This window comes from Leucopleurus acutus, assembly GCF_964270905.1.
Source record: "Leucopleurus acutus genome assembly, chromosome: 4".
Taxonomy (NCBI): domain Eukaryota; kingdom Metazoa; phylum Chordata; class Mammalia; order Artiodactyla; family Delphinidae; genus Leucopleurus; species Leucopleurus acutus.
In genome coordinates this window covers 25,692,923-25,718,362 of record NC_139146.1, presented here as the reverse complement: position 1 = coordinate 25,718,362, position 25,440 = coordinate 25,692,923, and the positions used below count along the sequence as shown (strand labels likewise).

The 25,440-nt window shown below is 38.6% G+C and overlaps 1 protein-coding gene across 1 annotated transcript in view; it reads right to left on the bottom strand.

The window, feature by feature from the left end:
- The window catches only part of LOC309961292 (bifunctional heparan sulfate N-deacetylase/N-sulfotransferase 4), a gene marked incomplete at both ends in the record, with an annotated part of 246,085 nt that overhangs the window by 32,787 nt on the left and 187,858 nt on the right, over positions 1-25,440 (bottom strand). The window contains 3 exons of the mRNA XM_082838393.1: positions 946-1,069; positions 5,552-5,648; positions 21,240-21,422. Of these exons, the coding sequence (XP_082694519.1) occupies positions 946-1,069; positions 5,552-5,648; positions 21,240-21,422 (404 nt within the window). The remainder of the gene's footprint in view (positions 1-945; positions 1,070-5,551; positions 5,649-21,239; positions 21,423-25,440) is intronic.

Here is a 25,440-nt window from a genome sequence, read left to right as displayed (position 1 = left end):
ATGCAATTTCAAAATTTATTTAGTCTTTTTAAAGTAAGGTAGAATAGTGATCTCCTAGGTGCGGAGTGGACACGGCTCTACTCAAGATGGGAAGTCAAATCTGCTCACTGGCATCGCCCCTGCCCCCCTCTCCTCCTAGCTGCATCTTAAAAGAATGAGCCTTTTATGAGGACATATTCACGTGTAATGTTGACATAAGGTTACATGCTACAGAGGTATGCATTGAGGGGAACTTTCCTCAGGGGGGGATTTGGAAATCAGGGCCATATTTTCCTTAGAAAATTGGGATAGAACTAGAAAAATTCCCCAGAGTGAACATAAGTTACAATACCAGGTTTATTCTATTTCAGTTTAGGAAAAATATTGTGATTTTGAAATTATCATAACTTATCAAATACAAAGTAATTTTCCTCTTATGCACATGTGTGACTAGCAGTAATATGATTTTGGAAATGCTCTGTTATTGGCATGACAAATATCAGCTTATATTATAATACAACATTTACAGTCTATGTGATTAATGAAGATACATGTCACGGACTATAAAATAAAACAACCTACTGATTTATTTGTTTTCTCAAGAGTCATTGTGAAGACAAATTATGTATTTAGTTAAAAAAAATTCTAGGCACAGTAAAATAATAATATGCTTAAGGAGAATTTTAAATATCCTTATGAATAGTGCTGATGAAAAATATTCCATAATCCTCTTTATTCAATCATAATAATTTACCAGAAAAATATTATCATTATTGCACTGTCCAAATCAAATTATAGGCAACACTGATTAAATATATCATTATAAATTAATTTCTAATTCACTATGGTAGAATTGAACATACATTTATTCTGTAATTATGTAGATGCCATGCATACATCTATAATTGCTCAGCTGTGAACGAGCATGTGTTAATAATGGACTTTACTTTTTGTTATTTTTCTTACCAGTCAATTCCCTTGTGGTAGTTGTTGCCATTAAAGAATTGGACTTCTTCAAATGTTTTGGGGCTGGGGAGATTGCTGATGATGGAAGGGTGCATAAGAAGAAATAAATAAAGTGCTGTTGTTCCTATTACAAAACAGGAGGCAACAGGTTATACAGCAATAAAAGAAGAGACATATATTGTAACAAAATTTTTGCTCAAAAGGTAATATGCAAAAGACCAAATCATTCCAGTATCAAAATGATTTCCTTAAAATCAGTTGAGTGCATTTCATGTGGCAATGATTTGTGTTCTTATATTAGTCTTCATGATTCTATTGACCTAAATACTTCATTTAATGAGGACATAGTCAAAGTCAAGCAGACTGGTAGATAATACAGCTAGGGGAGAACTTCAGAAATCAGGTGGTTCAATTTCCCTCCTGGAGTCGGATGAGTGGCAAAAGTATCAAAGACATCAAGCACAATACCTGAACCTCAACTAATATTATATTCAGATCAATTAAATTAAATCAAACTATTCAAAAGATGTTGACCTGTGCAACTCTGTACAAGTTGCTGTAGTAATGATTGACGATAAATCTTGATAAGAAAAATACATTTGCTGGCCTCGATAGACTTAAAGTGTATCTGTGGACTTGAGTCAAGTAAACAGGTAATTGCAGCATTGTGAGGGAGGTTCCATGATAAGAGCAGAGTGTGTTTCTAATACCTGAGAAAATGGGTGATTTATACTTGGGAAGTCAGTGAAGACTTCCAGGAGGAAGCATTTTTTAAGGTTGTACCTTAAAAACATGTTTCCAGTAAGGCTGAAAGAGGAGTGCAGGATTCTGGAAGGCGGCCAGTTGAATGTTCTACCCTGACAAGATGGGACAGTCGAGTCTGATAGCTGAGACACTAGGCTAAACAGACTGGCTGATAGAACCCACTGAGTGTACATATCACAGAAGGCACAAATGTCACCTCTAAACCTGAGTCAGGCCAGATACTGAGGACCACAGCAGAAAGGGTCATGAAGGGACAGGCTCTCATAAATCAAAACTTCCCTCATGGAAAAGGTTCTTTCTTTTGTAACGTGTTGCACCCAGGAGATTTTGTTGGGTTTCCCAGCCCTAGGAGAGCTTGGAATGAACTACACAAGAGGGCTGGCACAACAAAAATGATAGTAGCTGGGGATCTGGAAGCAGAGAAGATCATCAGAGAATTGTGTATATAAAGGAAAGTAACAACAGATCTTGGGGGACCTAAGAAATCCAGAATGGGTGGCCCCTAGTGAAATGTGAGGACAAAAATTAATAAATGCCCTTAAGGAGATTTAATTACTAATTGAAAAACATGTTTAAAATGAACAAATATGGAATCAAATTATATAAAAGTAACAAAAAATATTAAAGGAGTCAGAACTGGTTAAGAACTAAATTAGAGGCCCAAACTACAGAAGAACTATCTCAAACACACTGAAAAATTTAGCCATGAAAGTTATGGGGGGCAATAGCAGTCCTGAAGAACTGATCTGATTTTCTCCTGAAAATAAAAGCAGTTCCACAAGGAGAAAATGTGAGAGGAGGAACAAAAATCTTCCAGGGAGAGGAAATCAATTAGAGGTGGAGTAGTATAGAAGAGCAGCTGGAAGGGAACAGGGAATCCAGAAGGTTTCTTTCTAAATACTTTTTAGAATGGGGCCTACATAAAAATATTTAATTGATGATGAGAAAGAAGCTTGTGTTTGTGTGAGAGAGAGAGACAGAGAAAGACAGAGACAGAGAGAGACAGAGAGGGAGATTTTTGAGACACACAAGAGCTGAAAATATTAATAGGTTAACATCCCTGAGATGTCGAGATTGGATGGATCCAGGGCAAAGATATAGGGATATTTTTGAATTATTGCTGAATATTTTAAAATGAATACTCTATAACCTCATTTGGTAGCATGTACAAATGTTTAGCCACCCTGATGGTCACAGAATTGCACCCAGAGCTCCCCTGGGCTACAGAAAGCCAAAGGCTTTATGCTCTGAGCCATACACCTTCACGCTGCCAGAAGCAGGAGGGATGTCGGGAGGCCTCTGAGAGGAAGGAAGGAGAAAGCAATTTCAGCCAGGGACAGTAGACACATGGCTTGATGTTCATATGATCAGCCATAAAATCTGGGTCCATGGGCTCAAAATGTATATTTACTTTATTATTGCCTGTGCTTTCATCTATCCTTGACATTCATTTTTATCCACTGTCTTTGATATAAGTATTTTATAGAGGAAGTTTCTCACACGTTGTAATGCTCTAAGAGAAACTTTGTTCTATTTTGCGTATAATCAACTTCTTTTTAGTTTTACCAGAGTAAATGTACCAGGGTAAGTCAGTCAAATTGTGAGAAATCAATATTGACAATGGGAAATCTGATCTTCTAGAAGATTTAAGGCCAATGAATTATGCTTTCAGAATTATTGTGCTAAACTTAACCCTTTTGGAAATCCTCTCCTACCCTAGTGATATCAAAATCACATGACCTAGAATCATGAAGAATGCCCATGTGTCCACAGGATTCTAGTAGGACTACGGTGTCAACTTTGAGTGCCTTAAACCCAGGCCTACCCCACTCCGTGTCAATCCCCATTCACTGCCCCACTTTTAGCTGATAGAAATTTTTTCCAGGATTCAGCAATGAGGTGGGATATTTCATCTTTCCATTCTCACCTCAGAACAACTGAGCAAATAGGGGTTTGAGGACCACTTTTATATCTCGTGTTTATTGCAAGGGATGCATGTGTAAGGTTTAAGTTATTTAAAGACAACTTTACATTAAAGGCCAGGTTCTTAGCATTTATCTGTGCCCATTCTCCAGGGAATTTACAGCCTCTGACAGGGAGTTTTGCCAACAGAAGCAATAGGAGAACAAATGAAGACTTCAGACTTCTATGACTGAATGGATTTTAAGAATTATCACAATCATTTTCACACTAAGATAGCATTTTCATAGCATATAAAATATTATCATCCAATTCCTTTAACTTGTTTGTTTGTCTTGGGAAGACCAAAACCAGCTAAAAGCTTTATCATTTCCATACTGGTAGGTCAAATATTAAAATCTAAAAGTATAAGTTATTGTCTGTAAATACAAACAGCAAAGACGAAAACTAGATCTTTTCTTACTAACCTGTAGTGTTCTAGCAGATCTAAGAAGTAGTAATAGTCAATGACAAATGATAGAGGATATGACTTAAATTTTTAGCATGATTTTACAACATAGGAATGTTTTGTTTCTTTAGTAGTCATTCCAGTGTTAGAACTGCTGTGAGGGAGTTGGTAGAAAATTAATGCACATTTTAAACAATAACAACAACAAAAGTGGTATATCTGAAAATATGTGCTGCTTTTTCCCCCCCGCACATGTAACTTATTATTGTAATACAAGTTATATTCATGGAGGAAGAAAAGATTTCAGCAACAAATATCTAATAGTCTGGAAAATTTGCCCACAACCTTTAAAATGGTCTACATGCTTGTATTATAAATATCTTCATCTAGGCCAGTCTTATTTATTGTGACTGTTTGTTTTGTGTTATGGTTTGTGTACTCACTGATGAAAGTGCTTCTAGCCAAAGTTGTGAATTCAAAATACAGCAACTCAATAAAAAGTTTAATTAATCAGGACATGAGCAAAGTATATAAAGCTCTCACATGCTGAAGAAAGTATAAAATGTTCTAATTGAAAGTGTCATCTCATGGGTGAAATACCAATGAAAGCCATCCTTCAGCTCTTTTACTACATTCTTATACACTTGTCCTTCAGCACATGAGAAAATATCAAGGGAAAAAAAATGCCTGATGAGCCATAGGTGTATCAGAAAATAAGTCTAAACCATATTCATACATAATGATTATCTGGAAAACAAACAAACTACACAGGTAGAATATTTGAAGGTAATAATGACAGTGGTTCTGGAAAATAAATCGGTTCAAGGTTGATATGCAGTGTAAAATAATTTGAATCAAGCCAAAGCCCTTTTTTATAACTTAATTCAGGAGTTAATTAGGCAAAGCCACAAAAAGTAGAAATTAAAAATCAGATATCACAACTGTGATATATAAGCTCCAAGTTGTCAAAAATGTGATGTCTGGGGCTTCCCTGGTGGCTCAGTGGTTGAGAGTCCGCCTGCCGATGCAGGGGACACGGGTTCGTGCCCCGGTCCGGGAAGATCCCACATGCTGCGGAGAGGCTGGGCCCGTAAGCCATGGCCGCTGAGCCTGCGCGTCAGGAGCCTATGCTCCGCAACGGGAGAGGCCACAGCAGTGAGAGGCCCACGTACCGCCAAAACAAAAAAACAAAAAACAAACAAACAAACAAAAATGTGATGTCTGTTGAACAGTTTTTAAATTGATAGATAAAACTTTAGCCCATAAGTCTAATTAAATGAGCAACTGTAGGGTCTCTTTGAGGATCATGGCATAGAGATGATCCACAGGGATGAAGAACAATTCAAATAATGAACTTGCATGGGTGTCTAAATATTTCACAAAGCCAAACAATCAAATACCATATGACCATGTGTTTCATGACAAAAAAAAAAAAAAAAAAAGAATGTAAACAGCACAGTTGGCTGTTCTTACCTGTTTTTTGTGGCCCAATTACAAGGAATTTTGGTAAGTGGTCACAAGTTTTCTCTCTGGACCAGATGTCTTTGTGTCTTTTATCATCACATGGATTCTGCAAGAAGGAAGAATAATGAATCTTACTGTGTAATGAATGCCTAGCTGTGTTCCATAAAAATTGTTCAAAAGACAGGATCAACTTCTTGCCTGATACCCTAGAACTAGCAGTTAGACCTTGTTCTGGTTCTGGTTCTTTGGTTTCTAAATTGGCACCCTCCTTTCCTTCATGGTTAGAACTCAGCATCAAGTCGCTCCTGCTGTCATCCTTCTGAGCCTTGGCTACGTTCTAACTGCTGAGATTCCACTCTGTCTCTGAATTCATGTTTTACTTCAGTACACCTGAGCCTTAACTTGTCTCTACCTGGTTTGAACGTAGTTTCTCAGTTTTCTGTGCTCTGCCCTAATCGTTCCTATTTTTTTTTTTTTCCCTAGTGGCTTGAAAGCCATCCTTCAACTCCAAACTTGGCCAACTTTTCCTTTACTTTTCACACTATGTGCTATTCTCTGCTGATCCAGATAATCTCTTAGTTTGGCCCTACCCCACAAGCAGATACCATGCAGATCATTATTTCTAGCCCCTACTTCCCTCCTGAACTCTAGACCAATATTTTAAATTGAATATGTGTCACTGTTGTATAGATATGGTGAGGAAATACCAGACCTAACATAGCCATCTGTCCAATTTTATCCCCATCTCAACATTCTTCTGTGATGCTCTCCATTCCATTCAAGTGACCAGATTCATCATCCAATTCATGACACTTCCGAGAATTAAAAGAGCCCTTAAATGAAAGTGATACAATTTTTGAAATATCTACTGACTGACCAATTGGTTTTATTATATTGGTAATGAAATTAATAATTATATTCAAAAATCATTTTTACAAATAAAATACTTTCTAAAAATATGTTGACCATTAAAACAATTATAATTTTACATTTATTATTCAAATGTTAAAAATAGCATAAGATGAATAATCATTTATGGTTCACATTTATATACTTTAATCAGTTTTTTAGCCATATCTTCTCTAATATCATGTCAGGGGCCTATTACCTTTGCTGGGTTTTCAAAGCCCAGTGGTCTGGAGCATGCTGGGACATGCCCTCCAAGGTACAGGCTTATTGTACAGGTGTTATTGTACTTTGCAACTCCTACTACTAAGATAGAAGCACAGTGCTGGATGGGCTTCTTTGGGTTTTGGACGCAGCATTTTTTTTTTGCCCTAGGAATTATTGCTCTGAGTAACCGACCAGATGATGCAGAAACCTGCTAATTTTGAGTGGAACCCAGAAAAAGAAAGAACTCTATAAGAGGTAAGACTGAGGTCCAAGCAGCCCTCCCACTTGGGCCATACATCCTGCCAGACCCATAGTACCATGGCATCTATGGTATAAAATGACACCAAAGAGAGTTTTGGTCAAGTCCCACAAGAGAATCACAGTGTACTCCCCTAAGGTTCTGCAGCAAGGTGTTGCTGGGCCCTGGAAGAGATAATGCTTGTCATGGATTTTCAAAGTGATCATGTGGCCATTAATTGGCCATCATAAGCTGAGTATTGACAGACCAACCAAGTCATAAGTTCAAGTGTACCCAGTAGCAATTCATTGTAAGATGGGGTGGTGCATCCAGAACTGATTTCAAGAAGATACAAAAGCTATAAGTTAACTTCATAAACAAGTGCCCAGACCCCATGTCACCTATCACTGTTCCACTCATGCCTCTATATCAGCTCATTCTTATAGTTTCATGGAAGGTCCTCTATAACCTGCTGATGAAGAGGGGGAAACCCTAGCTTGGTTTGTAGGTAGGTTGACCCATATGTTGGTAGAAGCCTAAAGTGGACTGCAGCTGCCCTACAGGCCCATTCAGGGAGATTCCTAAAAACAAATGGTTAAGGGAAAGTGTCCAATTGGCAAAGTTCTGGACAGTGTCTCTGGCCATCCACATTTTTGCAAATAGGCTAGTAGCCCAAGGTAAGGGTATAGTGGACTAATAAGCAGTGATGAATGGGTTAGCCAAGGAACTTAAAGGAGCAAGACAGGAATATTAGGGCTACTAAGTTCTAGGGAAGAGGCAGGTGGATGGCCCTGTGATAGCGACCAAAACGTGTGATAATCTTTGTATTGCCCATTGATGTACACCAGAGAGTATCCAATGTAGAAGTGCTGAACAACCAAGCAGTCAGATGATTTAGCCAGTTCCCAGCACCCCCACGTGTCATGTAACCTCTGTTCTCAACCAACCCAGTGCTGAAGCAATGGGCTTATGAATGGAGAAGCTGTGGTAGCAAGATGGAAGCCATTCCTGGGCTTCCTTCCCCCAAGTCTGCTTTAGTTACAGCTGCTGCTGAATACCTGACGTGTCAGTAACAGAGACCAGTTCTAAGTCCCAGAAATAGCACTCTCCTACTACTTAGTAGAAAACAGATTATGTTGGACACTTCCATCCTTCAAAGGGCAGTGACTCATCCTGATCTCATCTGACACATATTCAGAGTATGAATTTACCTTCTCTGCTTACATAGCCTTAGCCATCATCACTATGCAAGGCCTCATGGAGTGTCTGACTCATTGACACGGTATCTCGCATAATATTGCTTCAGGTAAAGGGACCACTCTTGACAAAGTGAAGTGTGATAGTAGGCTTCTGCCCATGGGAGTCAGTGGTCCTATCACGCCTCACTATCCAGAGCTGCTGGCCTGATAGAGTGGTGAAAGACCGCATGAAAGATACAGTTGAAGTACCAGCTTGGAGATACACTGTACTTCTTAAATCAAAAGCTATCGGTTGGTGCTGTGTCTCCAAAGGGTAGTGTAGCTGTGTCTAGGAATTAAGGAGTAGATGTAGGAGTGGACCCATCCACCATCATTTCTCATGGCTTAATTAGAGAATTTGTGCTTTCCATCTCCACAACTTTAAGGTCTGTTGGTCTAGGAGTTCTGGTTCCCAGAGGAGAGATGCTTTAGTGTGGATCACCACACTAAAAGTTGCAGCTTGTACCCATTCACTTTGGCTTTCTTGTGCCAGTAGACCATCAGGCGTGGAAATGAGTTACCATCCTGATAGGGACAATTGACTCTGATCATCGTGAGATGTAGAACAGCTATTATACAGGGAGAAATATCTTTGGCACTCACATAATTCACTAGGTTACTTGTTGATACTTCCGTGCCCAATTTTAATAATTGAGAAAGCAGAGCCACCACAGCCTGATTAGGGTTGGGCTGGGCACCAGATCAGAGTCTACCACAGTGCACTCCTTGCTTCACAAATTAAGTTATCTTTATCCAGGCACAGCCTTCCTCTGTCATAATTCCTAGGGAAATTTACAAGAAAAGAATTAGTGAGACAAACTAGAACTGTTGCTACTGCAGTTGGTCCTGAGACTGTACCTGACCCACAGGACCAGCCATCTAGACCAGCAGAAGTGCTAACCACAGGTGGGGGAAATCCAGAATAGGGGATAGAGGTGGGAGAAACTGTGCACTGGTTTCAGCTTTGGAGCCAACTGCAGCAACAAGGTTGCAGTTTCTCCTAATGACCTTCCTCTTATAGGTTTCCCCAGGAATAATGCTCACGATTGTGGAAAAATTGTTCCTGGGTGAATCAGTGCAATGTGAGAAGCAAGTATAGATATGTGGTACAAAGTATGGACAGGGGTGTGTGGCGGACTGAGTGCTCTTTCCTCCACTGAAGGAAAAACCCTATCTCTGGCCAATGCAACACCTTATCCCCATTCCCACCCCACTTCCGCCCCCAGCTGGGGAGATTGAGTATTGCCCTTGGCCAATAGGAGCTACCTGACAGAAGTCGTGCATCCCCTCCCGACACTCCAGAGGTGGCCTGTGTCCAGTGACTGACTGATACAGGGGTGTAAAAGCCTGACCAGCTTGCTTCAAGGTGAGACAACTTGTGTAATTAGCTCTCTCCCTGCAGATCCAGTCAAGGATCCAGACTTTTCCTAAGACCACATCCACGCTCTGCTTTTTCCTGTTCTACATTTTCCCTTATAAGCTTTTCCTGAAAGCGCTTTCTCAATAAATCATTGAACCAGAGCCCTATCTCAGAATTGATCCCAGTGCACTTTCCATTACCATTTTCCGTTGGAAGAAGAACAGAGTGCAATATAGAGAGACCAGTTATGTATGCATTGTGTGAGAATTCGCCTTGCAAAAGGTTAGGCTATATATCTTGGATTTCTTGATGAATTCATCTATAGAAACTGTGATAAAAGGAGTTAATTACAAGCCAATAAACTCAACATTTCTTATTTTACATAAAAATGAAATGTTATTTTATTTTTACTGGTGTCTCTGTTTTCTGCAATCTTTCATTCAGTGTTCAATCGCCAATCCTCTTGTGGTCTAGCTTCAGCTTAACTCTCTAAACGTAATTTTCACTAGAGCACAGAAGGCTAAACTATCTTGTCTCCTCTTCTTCCTTCAGTAACAGAGCATCCTCTTGTTCAGTCTCTGGGTTCTCAGCTACAGATTATATTTCACAGTGTCTCTTGAATTTAGCTTTCTTCCTATGAATCATTTCAGTTTAAGGAAAGGGAGCCAAAAGGACGTAAAGTATCTTCTTAAGGATAAACTTGCTCTCCCTAGATTTTTCCTTTCCTACTTACTGCCAGCTCTAAAATGGCTACAATTGCAGCATGTGCCTTGGACTCAGAGGTGGAAGCCATACATATGTTGAATACCTGCCAACCTGGGGCCCTGGATAATCATGTGGAACGGAGCTGTCTAACTCCCGTAGACTGCTTGCCCATTTTTAGACAGTTGTATGAGGGAGAAATACATTTCTACTTTATTTAGCCACTGTAGTTTTGGAGTGTCATCATTATAGCAACATTGCCTATATTCTCACTCAGTGTGTTTCAAAGCACTTTGCGAGAAGGTAAAAAAAAAACTTGTGTCAGAATGTCAATTATTGCACTGCATGCTTCAACAAGAACATCCTGCTACAGGAAAAAAAGAAGATTCCGGATGATGCAACCAGCTGCTTAGTGGTATAGATTGTTTATATGTTGGCACAAACTTCTTGTCTCATGGCAAATCAGCAACAAATAATTCAAGGCTGTTCGTGGACCACACTTTGAGTAGCACTGCTGTGAATTAACAACTGCCAACACCAACCTAAAGCTTCAGTTCTACTGTGTTCCCTACTATAGATATACCTGCTATATAATAATATATAGATATATTATTTATCCTTCTGTGCAATGCTCTTATTTTTTCCCCCACAATACAGAGTCAAAATCTTGCCAGTTCTTCTTGCTGAAGCTAATATCCACCATAAACCTTTCCTATTTATTTTGGAGGGGCAGCATAGCCCAGTTGTTAAGAGTGTGAGCTCAGGAGAGAGACTGTCTGTGTCTTAAGGAATTGTCCTAAACTCTCTGGACCTCAGATTCCTATAATAAAAAATAATAATTGATATTATCTACCTTGCATATAGGTATATATATGCATAAATATAAATATATTGCATAAATATATTAAATGAGGGGCTTCCCTGGTGGCGCAGTGGTTGAGAGTCCGCCTGCTGATGCAGGGGACGCGGGTTCGTGCCCCGGTCTGGGAAGATCCCACATGCCACGGAGCGGCTGGGCCCGTGAGCCGTGGCCGCTGAGCCTGCGCGTCTGGAGCCTGTGCCCCCCGCAACAGGAGAGGCCACAACAGTGAGAGGCCCGTGTACCACAAAAAAAAAAAAAAAAAAAAGAAAACAAAAAATATATATGTATATTAAATGAGTTAATATATTTTAAATGATTAAATCGTGCTCTATGAAAGAAAATGCTTATTCTGTAATCCCACATTAACTTTTTTCTTTCCTTTGCCTAGATTAGTTAGGCAGTTGGAGCAGCAGCAGGAGATTACTCTTGCTGATGGACTGGTTTCTTGCAGATAGCCATGCTGAGAGCTGACTTCCTGGTGCTTGTCAGAAGCACCAGCACCTAAGGTGCCCCTCCTCACAGCCAGATGGCTAGACTTCTGGGATACCCGATAAGGAAATGGCTTGGAGTTTCTTCAGGCAAACCAGAAGCTGTGGGCTGTCTTACCAGATGACCCAAAGACTCCTATATAATCCTAATTCAGTTTATTTCTGGATATTCTTGGTATATGGCTACTGCAACTCTCCAATTCATTGTTTCAGCACTTCTCATCCTTCAGGGCTCAATTCAAATATCACCCCACATGAGATGTCTTCCCTGATGAGCAGAGCCAAAGCACTTCCTTTTGTTCCTGTCTCTCTATAACAGCTTCCTGCCGTATTTTCTTCACTGCATTTCAGTAACTGAAATTATTTTATTCAAGGATGTGTTTCTAGTAATAGTATATAATATGAAAACTAATAGTATAGTTGTATCTATAATAATTATGTTCAACTAGAATGTAAGTGCTCTGAAGAGAAGACCTCTTGTCTTTTTTTTTTTAATAGATTTTATTTATTTATTTATTTATTTTTGGCTGCTTTGGGTCTTCATTGCTGCTCATGGGCTTTCTCTAGTTGCGGCGATTGGGCTTCTCATTGTTGTGGCTTCTCTTGTTGTGGAGCACGGGCTCTAGACACGCAGGCTTCAGTAGTTGTGGCACGTGGGCTCAGTAGTTGTGGCTCGCGGACTCTAGAGAACAGGCTCAGTAGTTGCGGTGCACGGGCTCAGTTGCTCCGTGGCATGTGGGATCCTCCTGGATCAGGGCTCAAACCCATGTCCCCTGCATTGGCAGGCGGATTAACCACCGTGCCACCAGGGAAGCCCGACCTCTGTCTTCTTGATTGCTACAATCTAATACATAAGACGTGCTTGATAATTATGGACTGAAGGATCAATTAACTGCCTTGGGACAGGCACCATAAACATTTAGTAACAAGCATAGGCAGATTTTGATACATGTTTAAAAATTAACATAACATGAACTGTGTAGATATTTTACTTCTCAAACATCCACAAAAAAATCATTCACAGTTGCCAGTGATGTTCTTCATGGTGGTCCCAGAAGCTAGGTCTTGCCATTTACTCACACCATCACTTTAGAACTTAAATTTTTTTCCTCATATTATCATTTAACTGCTTCATTTGCAAAGAATTTTGCTTTTCAACTGTATTTTAGATGTTAAGCAATAGGAAAGCAGTTTCCATTACCTATTCCCCATATATAACTCAACAAAGAAAAAATCTCAGAGTAGGTGTTCAGTTCATTTGCTCAAATGGTTTCTTTATGCTCAGCAAAGTGGATGAGCAAACTGATCAATTATTCAGTGCCACTGTTGAAAGTCAAAGCCTTTTGTGCGACCTCTCTTCGTTCTGTAGGTTCAACTAGACCAATTTTATTCTTTATTGCAATACAAATGTTTTTGCCATTCAAATTTCTGCATGCAAAACTGGCGAAGTAAAACTCTCACGGGACTTCCCTGGTGGCGCAGTGGTTAAGAATCCACCTGCCAGTGCAGGGGACAGGGGTTCGATCCGTGGTCGGGGAAGATCCCACATGCTGTGGAGCAACTAAGCCCGTGCGCCACAGCTACTGAGCCCTGCGCCACAACTACTGAAGCCTGCGTGCTCTAGGGCCCATGTGCTGCAACTACTGAGCCCACGTGCTGCAACTACTGAAGCCTGTGTGCCTAGATCCCTTGCTCCACAACGAAGAGTAGCTCCCACTCGCCACAACTAGAGAAAGCCCACGTGCAGCAACGAAGACCCAACGCAGCAAAAAAAAAAAAAAAAAACTTTCACAGAAATAGGCAGATTGATAAGATTTGGAAAGAATTTCCTTTGACTTTAACACACTGAACATGGATAAACACTTATTTTGGTAGACAAAGACACTAGTTATTTTAGTTGTACTTTCCCAGGAAGTTATACTGATAGGAGTAAACTATCAAATAAAATTACCTGGATGCTAAGATGTTATAATACTTGCTGTTCCAAATGTTTTTATTATTAACTATTCAATTTACATTACTTCAGTTTTTCCAGTGGGTATCTTATAATTGATGGCATTTGTATACGTCAATCTAGGCAGACTTTTTTTTTAAATTAATTAATTTATTTATTTTTGGCTGCACTGGGTCTTTGTTGCTGCGCAAGGGCTTTCTCTAGTTGTGGTGCACGGGGGCTACTCTTCGTTGTGGTGTGCGGGCTTCTCATTGTGGTGTCTTCTCTTGTTGCAGAGCACGGGCTACAGGCATGTGGGCTTCAGTAGTTTTGGTGCGTGGGCTCAGTAGTTGTGGCTCGCGGGCTCTAGAGCTCAGGCTCAGTAGTTGTGGCGCATGGGCTTAGTTGCTCTGCGGCATGTGGGATCTTCCCGGACCAGAGTTTGAACCCATGTCCCCTGCACTGGCAGGTGGATTCTTAACCACTGCACCACCAGGGAAGTCCCTAGGCAGACTTTTTTTAAAACTGCATTCCTTCTATTTTATGCTGTTTTAGGGCTATCCGGGTGCCCATATTTCTTCATTTATGTCTCTTCTTAGCATGTTTTCCCTTGTAACTGTTTAATCACAACTTTAATAACAGGATGTTTGCATTTCCTATTTTATATTCTGAAAATTTTTGTTTAGACTTTTCCTACTCTGACTTTCCTTATATGGTCTGAATAACAGCTAACATAATATCTAAGTTTTATTGATCACCTTCTATATTCCAGGCACTTGCTTGACAGATTATTTCTAATCCTCAAAGCAACCTGGCAAGACAGATATTATTATCCTTTCTTTATAGCTGAGGAAGCTGAGATGCAAGGTGTTTTATTTAGGTCGTGCTGAAGGTGACACAGCACATTAGTTTCAGATTTGAAATCCAAAGCTGGGATTGTCTCTGCAGTTAAATTGTGTGCGTGTGTGTGTGTGTGTGTGTGTGTGTATGAGACAGAAAGAGAGAGAGAGACAGGATCCTGCAATGATTATGAAAAAAAAGGATACATTTGCATGCACTTTCATACTTTGCTCCATTGTTACGGTTTTAATTCTAAAGGTCAGAAAGTTACAAAGCAATTATGTCCCTATCTGATTGTTCCCCACATATCTGAAACTGTTACACAAAGTAATTTACTGTTTTTAGTATCTAGCATTATAGACATATTGAAACTTTGAAAATATTCTCAGTTAAAACTGCTTTAGGCAGTGTATATGATAACAGTGCCAGTGTAGTGAAAATGCATGTAACTAGCTCTCACACAGGTAAAGGGGATGCAAGTGGTTTCTGTACATGGAATATATGATGAGGTGAGGCAGATTTACTTTTAAGTAGACATCAGCAAAATGGACAGGAGATTCCCTGAGGTTATGAACCAGACTTAGAAAGGGCAGTAAATTCTGATGACATCATGTTACGTAGAAGGGTATGAGCACTCAGATTCTCCCTCTCTGAGTAAAAATTACAAATTCATAATCAAGCTAAAAACACATACTAAAAAAAAAAATCACACTACTGACCTTATCCTGAAGTTCATATTTTTATAGAAGATATGAAGATAACTTTGGTTCTCATTAGATCTGGTTATTCCAACCTACCTGCCTTTTCTCTACTAAGAATCTGCTCTGCTCACTGCTTCTACACATCCTTCCCTGAGAAGAACACCATGGAATTATCAGTTAGACTGATTATCCCCTCTCAAGTCATGTGCCTTTTCCAGATAACGAGGCGATCTCTAGACCTTAATAGCTGAAACATTAAAAATGCCCAGTGCTCATGGTAGAAGGATTATTTTGTTAATTAGAAACATTCCCAGGTTACTGGTTTTCTCTCTATCCCCCCTGCTTGCTTTCTGCTGTTCTGACCTCACTATTTAATGGAGAATGCTACAAAAGATGTTTTTGTTTTTCTTTTTAAATTCTTCTGCTTCCTACTATCTGGATGTGTTGGGTTAAATTTTCTTCTGCTTATTAATTTTGGCGTGTACATGTCTTTAAACAAAATCCTTTTCCAAATCTGCATTATACAAGCTGGTGACTTTCAGTTTTTTTGTCTCTCAATGTCATTTAAGCTTAATACAATCCACGGACACTGATGAGGAATTTTAATAGGTTACGGATGTGTATTCTCAGTGCTTCAATCAGCAAATCCATATGGAGAAACTCTGAGACACACACCATCCTTACAGAGACTCGACTCTACCTGTACACCATGTAAGCTGGGAGTCCTTCAGCTCCTTGGAAACGCCTTTCCTTTCTGCGTACACTGATCCGTAATGAATGCTCTCTCCACAGAACTCCTGTAGCACTTGATAGTCTGATTCATACTCAGACTTTTCTACCAAAGTACTCTGATTACAGAGGCACATAAATGCCAACCTCTGGGGGTGGAAGTAGGTAAAAGGGACCTGTGGTTCATGTGTGGATCCGGGGCAATAATGACACGAGAGTTGCTTTAAGCACAAACTACCTCTGATTTATCCTAAACCCCTATGCATTCTTCACCATATTACACCACCTTTATTTCAATAAATGTATGCTATTTGTATTTTCCAATGAAATAGTCTCAAAAGCAAAACTGACCCCAGGAGAAGGTGACAAGTTTACTCTGTAGCTCTGGGTATCTTCAAACAGATAACTGCACACTCTCGCATACAATACCTTATATTATTACTTACTGTTATAAGAATATCCTGTCAGGGAATCTGGATAACCAACTCAATGAAAGAAACTATATTTTTAAACTCTTATTAATAGGTTGGTCTCATATAATGTATTCACTCATAGTATGACATTTTTAGTATGAAATTAAAGTTATCAGACATTTCTGTAGGGCACACACAAAAATTCAGTTTTTTATTGTTATACTTGGATTAGGGGTTCAAAATATACTTATTTTATGATGATTTTGATTCATAAAGTATGAAAGTATTATAACAATTTACATTTAATTTAATTTAATTTAATTTAATTTAATTTAATTTTATGAGCTACCTGCAAGTAGTTTTTCCATGACGAAACCTCAGTAAGTTCTACGCTAGGTTCTAGGTTACAAACACGAATGAATAAACACAGTCTCACTCCTTAAGGATTGCATGAGCTGGTGTATGACAAGCACAAGTGTCTGCAATACCATAAGGTAAGTGCAATAATAGAGTGATAAATAAGGTATAGAGTGGAAAAGAGAGGAAAAAATTTGAAGACAAATTTTTGATGTCATTTTGTTCACATAACCAGATGCTATTATGGTTTGTAAATTACACGAAGGCAAAGACCTTTCTTTTTATTATGTAGGTACTTCAGAAGCATAGGTTGCAAAAACTCACACTTCAGAGGTCACAAGGTATTCCTGATATTTCATTCTACACAGACAGTCGATGGTAGAAGTAGATTTATTTTTCTAAATGTAAAACTATCATCTTGGTGTGGTTGGGACTACACTGGCTTAGAAATAAGGCAACTTGAGCTTTAGTCCTGACTTGTCCCTAATAAGCCACGTGACTTAGAACAAGACATTTCACCTCCTTAAGTGTCTAAAATGAGTAAGTTGGGCTAGATGTCCCTAACTTCTCCTGCTCTTACAATCTGTAATTCTCTGCATCAGCATTCCTTCAATAGACACAAACTAATAGAATCTACAATGTGTATGTCACTAGACCCTGTGATATGTTTATGTCACAGACGTTCAAATCTCATCGTTTCTAAGCTGGAGTTGGATGATTTCACGGCTACAATCAACTAAGGTACTAACTCCCTAAGGTCAGCACACTGTGGCTTTACTTCCCTACTTCTTTAATCCTGGAGACACTGGCCTGGAAAGAGAGAAACTGAAGCTCTTTTTTTTTTTTTTGAAACTGCAGCTCTTTGACCATAGTCTTGGTCACACAGGCAAGCAGGAAACCACATCACGCTTGGCATGCTTATTGATAGTGAGACTCTGGAATGACTGACTGAAGATTGAGACTGAGCTAACCTGACAGCTTGAGAGCTTAAAAGCATTGATTAGTGAATGTGCAAGAATCTGACCTTCCAACTGCCTCCATGTTGTGGTTTTGGTTTCTATAATAAGAGGTTAAAAAAAAAAAGAGGAAACCTTATTCTTTTATGCTTTGTAGTGATTATGAACTAACAGAAACCCATGAGTATAATTTTAAGAATCTTACACACCAGGGACTATACTGAGGAGGATATACTCTAGGGATGGAGTTCTGTGTGTGTCCTCAGCACATATTCTCATAGTAAACAACTCCGAAAGACTCCACTTCCAGTGAAGAGCGCACATACATTCTGCATTGTACTTACCATGCTGTCCATTGACAGATATTCATATTGCACTTTTTAATTAGGTGACAAAGCAGTTTTCACATATATGGTAGTTGGTGCTAATGAAAATTTACATAAGGAACCAAAGGGAATTAAATGGATGTTAAGATTATCATTTTGCATGTTTTCTTTTTATTTGTGGTAATAAAAAAGTGTGAATTGAAAATCTAAGGAAAGATAACTTTTTAAAAGTGAAATGCACTAAATAAAAAGGTATGTTTACAAATACAATAAAGTACCTGCGACATTTAATTTAGAGAATGTATAGCAATGGCAGTGACATAATATTAATCGATCCTAACTCTGTAGGGTTGTGATGAATGGACTATAAAACATTTAATTAGGGCTTCCCTGGTGGCGCAGGGGTTAAGAGTCCACCTGCCGGTGCAGAAGACATGGGTTCGTGCCCCGGTCCGGGAAGATCCCACATGCCGCGGAGCGGCTGGGCCCGTGAGCCGTGGCCGCTGAGCCTGCGCGTCCGGAGCCTGTGCTCCGCAACGGGAGAGGCCACAACAGTGAGAGGCCCGCGTACCGCAAAAAAAACCCCAAAACAAAAAACATTTAATTAGTGTTGGTTATGCTGAAATGTTTTTTGTAAAATTAAATTCATGTTGTATAAAGGACATGATGATAACGCCTTTAGCTGTTTTACTTGATGTTATAAATACAAATATGAGAAGAGGAGAAAACCACCAGGGAAAGGAACTCAAAAGTATTATGCACTTTATCTTTACCTGATCATTTGCAGTTTTCTGACACCCTTTATGACTGGCAAAGTTTATCAGATTTGTTTCAGTAAGTCTACTGTTCTCAAAATCTCATATATGTGAATAATTCCCTGTTCAACTTAACCACTATTTTGCTTTCTATTCCTTGTTTTCTTGCTTAAATATATTTGGGAATATATGGCACTTTTGTTAATGGGAAATGTTTGCAACTTTATTTTTCAGTCAAAAGAAACCATATAGGGCTTCCCTGGTGGCGCAGCGGTTAAGAATCTGCCTGCCAATGCGGGGGACACGGGTTCGAGCCCTGGTCTGGGAAGATCCCACATGCCGTGGAGCAACTAAGCCCGTGCACCACAGCTACTGAGCACATGTGTCACAACTACTGAAGCCCACGTGCCTAGAGCCCGTGCTCCGCAACAAGAGAAGCCTCCACAGTGAGAAGCCCACGCACCACAACAAAGACACAACACAGCCAAAAAGAAAGAAAAAAAAAAGAATAAAATGAATAAATTTAAAAAGAGAAACCATATAAAGGATATAATTCATGTGATAAAACAGGAGTCTTTTAGTAAACATTTACTCTTGAGTGTTACTTACTCTTATAATAAGCTGTTTTGATAATAGACATATATATGACAACAATAACAAAAATCTGTGAACTCTCTGAAGCCTCTTCTGATTAATTGTATCACTTATTAAGAACTCCCTAGGAATTTACCTCTATGATGCTATTCAAAATTAAAAGTCACACTCACAAATGTTTTGTTTGTGTATGTATATGTTCTCATGTCTTCCAAAGTGATGTAGTTCTCAAGGAATAATGCTACTTTCTCATTCTAATTTTCATTTACACCTCCAATCAACTAGCACAGTATTTCATATTTAACAAGCATTCGATCATCGTATTTAAAATCATCATAATGAGAACCTACTGTACAGCACAGGGAACTCTACTCAATGCTCTGTGGTGACCTAAATGGGAAGGAAATCTAAAAAGAGGGGATATATGTATATGTATGACTGATTCACTTTGCTGTACAGCAAGAAACTAACACAACATTGTAAAGCAACTATACTCCAATAAAAATGAATAAAAAACAAAGTAAAATAAAATAAAATAATCATATTAACCAAACCTTATTGGAGCTGGCATGTCTTTGATTATATTCATTCCCTAACAAAATGAACAGTGTCACTGATACCAAAAGTATCAATAAATACAATTCTTTACTTATAAAAACTCACACAATATTAAGATATACAAATTCTTCATAAAAAAACATTTTTATGTCTGTCTGCCATATTTGTTAAGTTGCTTACTTTTTATTGTTACTGTAACCATGAATTATAGATATCTTATAAATAAACATGTGTGAAAAAAGAATTGATTTACTGTCAATGATTTATCAATTTTATAAGTATGTGAGCACTTCTGAGTAACTACCACTTATGGGAGACAAAGCTTTGCCTTTATGAAATTCAACATCTACGTGGTGTGACTATATACACTACAAGAACTATGTCTTTATCTATTTATTCGTCTACTTAATATATACACCAAACATATAGCTGGTCAAGCTGCTGAATAAATCATCAAAATAAAGTATGACTTACTGTAGCAGTTTTAAAGCACATTTTGAAATATATAGCAGTGAATAAGAATAACAAGGAAATGTTCTGCTGACTTTGAAAATATTGCATTTTGTTTTTCTTTGCATTCTCAAGAGCAACTAGCCTTGCCTTATACATAGTAGATGCTCAATAAACATACAGTGGATGAATTCCTGACCATATAGACACAGAGGGGCATGTAACATGAATTATGGAATAGAAACACAGGAGAGGGAGATAGGATGGTAAAAAGTCTGTTTTGCAGTGATTTCTCATTAATGAGGATGCTAGCCCTCTACTGACTACTTAGCAGGAGACCATATGATCTGCTCTCTGCAGCTAGCTTATTGATTGTGTGGGTCAATGTAATCTGATGCATAAAGAACCGAGAAAGTGGAAGGTGGCATTTTCCTAGATAAATGGTAAGAAGCAGCTCGTTTACATTTTCATGCACTGAGGCTCAGTAGCTCCCACATAAAGTTGAATTATTCATAAAAGCAATCCTAAAACTGACAATTCCTTCTTTATTAATAGATATGATCCTAGCAAAAGATTAGATTAAAAAAATGCACAAAGACATCTTAAAGATAGAATCTGTATGAGCATGAAGTAAAAATTGCTTTTCCCTTTTTTATTTAGACTATCTGTGTTGTACACACACACATCAGGGTCTAGTTCTATGCTCTTAGATTATTGTGGTCCTTTGTTTCTATCTTCCTAGATACCCAATGCCTAACCATTTTACTGCTAGCTAGTGCCCACGCTAAATGCAAGCCAAAGTGATTAGCTCTGAGAAAAAACCAACAATAAAACAACATCCTCAATGCAAAACTTCCAAACTGACTGACCAACTAACAAAATCCCAGAAAAAACAAATCCAAAATGCGAACACTTAATCCATAAAACAAAAAATATTATTGAAGAGAATGAAACTATTGGATAAAAAAGAAGTTTGCATTAAATGACAGTTTTAGTATCTCCAGCAGAGTTCCTAACACAAACTCGGCACTCACAAATTGCTAGTTTCTTTTCTTTCAGCCCAGGAGAGAACGTGGAGTGTTACCTGCCAGAGAGGGTCTTTCTGCTCAGGGAAGAGCTCAAAGTACTTGTGGGCTAGTTGCACTGGAGGCAGAGTTTGCAATTTCAGGTTGGTCCAGCTCTCCGCGAAGTTGGCCAAGTTCACAAAGGTGTACAGCCCAAGGCGGTCATTCCCATAGTTTGACAAATGGGTCATGAAAATGCTGATCTGAAAAATAAATAAAAATGACCATAAATATCATATGCATATGCTCAAAAGTGGCATAGAAGCCCTAGGAAGTACCTCACCTAAACGCTGAATTTCATGAGAAGTACATTATCATTTCAGGTGGGGTGTTATGGATGGAATTGTGTACACCGCACCCACATTCATATGTTGAAACTGTATGTCCCAATGTGACTGTATTCAAAGATAGGTTCTTTAAGGAGGTACTTAAGCTTAAATGAAGTCATAAGGGTGGGACCCTAATCTGATAGGTCTGATGCCCTTATAAAAAGACACCACAGTGTGTTCCCTCCCTCCCTCTTTCTCTCTCTCTGTCTCTTTCTTTCTCTATCCCTCCCCCCTGCAATGCACAGAAAAGAGGCCAATTGGGAACACAGCCAGAGGGCGGCTGTCTTTAAGTCAGGAAGAGAAGTCTCACCGGAAACTGAATTTTCTGGCACCTCGATCATGGACTTCTAGCCTCCAGAACTGTGAGAAAATAAATGTCCGTTGTTTAAACCACCCGGTCTGTGGTGTCTTATTATGGCAGCTTGCAAAGACTAATACAGGTAGAAAGCCACACATTTGATTTCTATTTCAAAGTCACTCTTAAGCTCACTCTTAAAATAAAAATTGAAATTGGGATTGGCATCCCCTCACTGCCCATTAAAAGTATGGTATTACTTTACATATCAGTTTTTTCCCCCATTGTGGAATCAAAACTATCAAATCCAATAATCTAATAACTCCCAACCTAGAGAAGAACCAGAATTAGACCAGTTCTAAAATTTAAAAAACTGTTCCAGACCTTTTTTGGTATAGATATGTATACAGGTTGAAATGAAATCAAACTCAAGAAAACTTGTTTGCTTTTTGTGTGTGTGTATGGTCTAATGACTCATGAGTATGAAACGTACAGTGTGGGGAATACAGTCAATAAATATTTAATATTTTTGTATGGTGATAGATGGTAACTAGACTTATCATGGTGGTCATTTTTAAATGTATAGAAATAATGAATCAATATATTGTGAACCAGGAACTAATATAGTGTGGTAGGCCAATTATACCTCAAAAACAAACAAACAAACAAATATACAAACTCATAGAAAAAGAGATCAGATCTGTGGCTACCAGAGCCGGTGGCAGGTAGTGGGTACTGGGGGAGGGGGAATTGGATGAAGGTAGTCCAAAGGTACAACCTTCCAGTTCCAAGCTAAATAACTATGAGGGATGTGATGCACAATATGATAAAGATAACGAACACTGCTCTATGTTATATATGAAAGTTGGTAAGAGAGGAAATCCTAAGTTCTCATCATAAGGAGAAAATATTTCTTTGCTAATTTCGTTTTTTCTTTTTTTTTTTTTTTGTGGTACGCGGGCCTCTCACTGTTGTGGCCTCTCCCGTTGAGGAGCACAGGCTCCGGACGCACAGGCTCAGCGGCCATGGCTCACGGGCCCAGCCGCTCCGAGGCATGTGGGATCTTCCCGGACCAGGGCACAAACCCGTGTCCCCTGCACCGGCAGGCGGACTCTCAACCACTGCGCCACCAGGGAAGCCCTCTAATTTCTTTAATTCTGTATCTATATAAAATGATGGATGGTCACTAAACTTATTGTGGTCATCATTTCATAATGTATGTTAAGTCAAATCACACCTTAAACTTATACACTGCTGTATGTCAATTATATCTCAATAAAACTAGAAGAAAAAAATAATAGAGCATTAGTTTGCATAAGAATTAAAAAAACAACATTCTGATAAGGTAGTGTAAGTCAAAGGTATCAGGTTCATGGAATGCCCTTTACTAGAATGCTGAAAAGGATCCTCTGAGGAAAGCCCATTAAGATGATTAAAGATACTCCTCACCAAGGTTGAAGGTGGGGAAGAGAGTGGGAGAACTTGGCCTATTCCCTGTAAATATCACCTAAAAATTATATAGAGCTTACTATGTGCTAGGCATAAATCTAAGTCCTTTACTTGTATGGAATGATTAAGTCCTCACAACAATCTTATAAGGTAGGTACAGTTATTGTCCCCTTCTACAGATGAAGAAACTGAGGCACAGTGAAGTAATTTGTTCAAGTCTCACATCTAGTCAATGGCAGAGCAGAATTTAAAAGCTAGGCAAATCTGACACATGATATATCTGAAACCTTCACCCAAATAGTTTTATGTATAGAGTTTGACATCCATCATTGTTTTCCATTTGCCGTTTTGAAAATAAAAGACAAAGAGTATCTATTTATAGAAGAAAGTGGAAAATTTATGTAAGTATTATCTTGGCAACTTAAAGTCTTTTTTTAAAAAATCAGAATGACAGAACATAAATTATTTTTGGAATCTTACATGAAAACTTTTCAGACAACGATTTATAATATTTGAAAAGAATTTTACTGACAGACTGCAAATTTATCTTTGAAGGCAGTATCACTCCTATCATATTTCCAGTCCATTTCCACCCCCCCACCCAGGGTATATTCAAAGCTTTTTATTCTGAAGGTCAAAAAACGAGAAAAGCTATTTTAAAGAATATTCTTTACATAGCTTGATTGGATAGAAATTTAAATTAAAGCCCTCAAATGCTAGTTGATAAAATGATCTTAAGATTCATGTGGAATCACTTGAACAGACTCAGGGTAACTACGTCACTGATTTTTACATTGGCCAAACTCTCCCTCACTCTTAAGCTCTTTTTCTTTTTTTCAAATAGGAAGTGCCCTCTTGGCAGGACTTTAATTATAGAGTTTTTAGAACATAACATAGTATCAGTACTTGATGACCATATAATTGCAATCATTGTCATGAGAACGTCTTTGTAATCACCACAAAATAATATGCATTTGATCCCAATAAGTAGGCATTTATCTCATGTTGCTACTGTAATTAAGAAATAAGACAGTATAAGCAGTGTTCTCCATGATAATTATAGTTTCTTGGGACTGAAAAACCCGGCTAGCGCCTGAATGCCTGAAGAAATACAATAACGTCCTAGAAATCTGCCACCTGCCCTCTAGCACTGTTATTTTAAGACGGAACTTTAAGGCACCTGTGTCTAAAATCTGCCAAAATTGTAAATAAAAATACTACTTGAAGAATACTGTAAAAATTATTTTTATATCATGGGCAGATGTATACCATTTTGTTAGGGTATTGCCATAATGCTTCTAAATGATTTTGTGGCCCACTAATTCTAAGTCATTTATCCAGAATCTCTTTAGGAGAACAAGCCTTGCTTTCTGAAGGAAGTATAACACTGATGCAGGGCAAACGGAAAATCCACCTTTGGAAGAAAGCAGGGTCTGGAGATGTTGCATGGTTCTAAGCTGAGGCATGCTTCTGCATTTAAATGTTCCTTTGCCAAGAAAAAAAGATGAGCACCCTGGCCACAACAGTTGAAATCGCTCTGTACAGGGTAGCATGTGTACATGCTTTACTGCTTAGAAATATATTAGTGCTGGTACATGGTCAATTGACTGCACTTTCAGAAGAAAGATTCTGCAAGCACAGCTTAACTGTGCATATCTGACTTGCTAAAAGCAGCTATTGTGCAGACAGAACATTTTAGTTTTAGTATTTCTGGCCACATGGCTTGTTTATAAAAAGGAAAAGCAAAACCTGTTCAGAGAGTGTAGGAAGAATAAGACAAATTAAGAATGTATGTGGTTTGAAGCATAAATAAGGGAAGTGGAAAGAAATGCAATATGAAATATTTGCAAATAATTTCTCACAGACATAGTATATTGCTATTATTTTTTATATGACAGTGTATGTTCCTCCACTTATTCTGTGCTATTATATATTTATTTATTTTGATTGTTATTTCCTTAAGGATACAGTAAGACTATTCTGGCTCAGTAGTCCCCAAAGCATCATCTAGAAAAGGTATGGCTGTGCTACATTGGTGCAAATGGTTTGCAGATGCAAACCCACTGTATCTTGAAATATTGCAGCTCAGACATCTGCATGGATTCAGACAAGCAGCAGTTTACCTCTCACATGATAAAGATGGGCAAT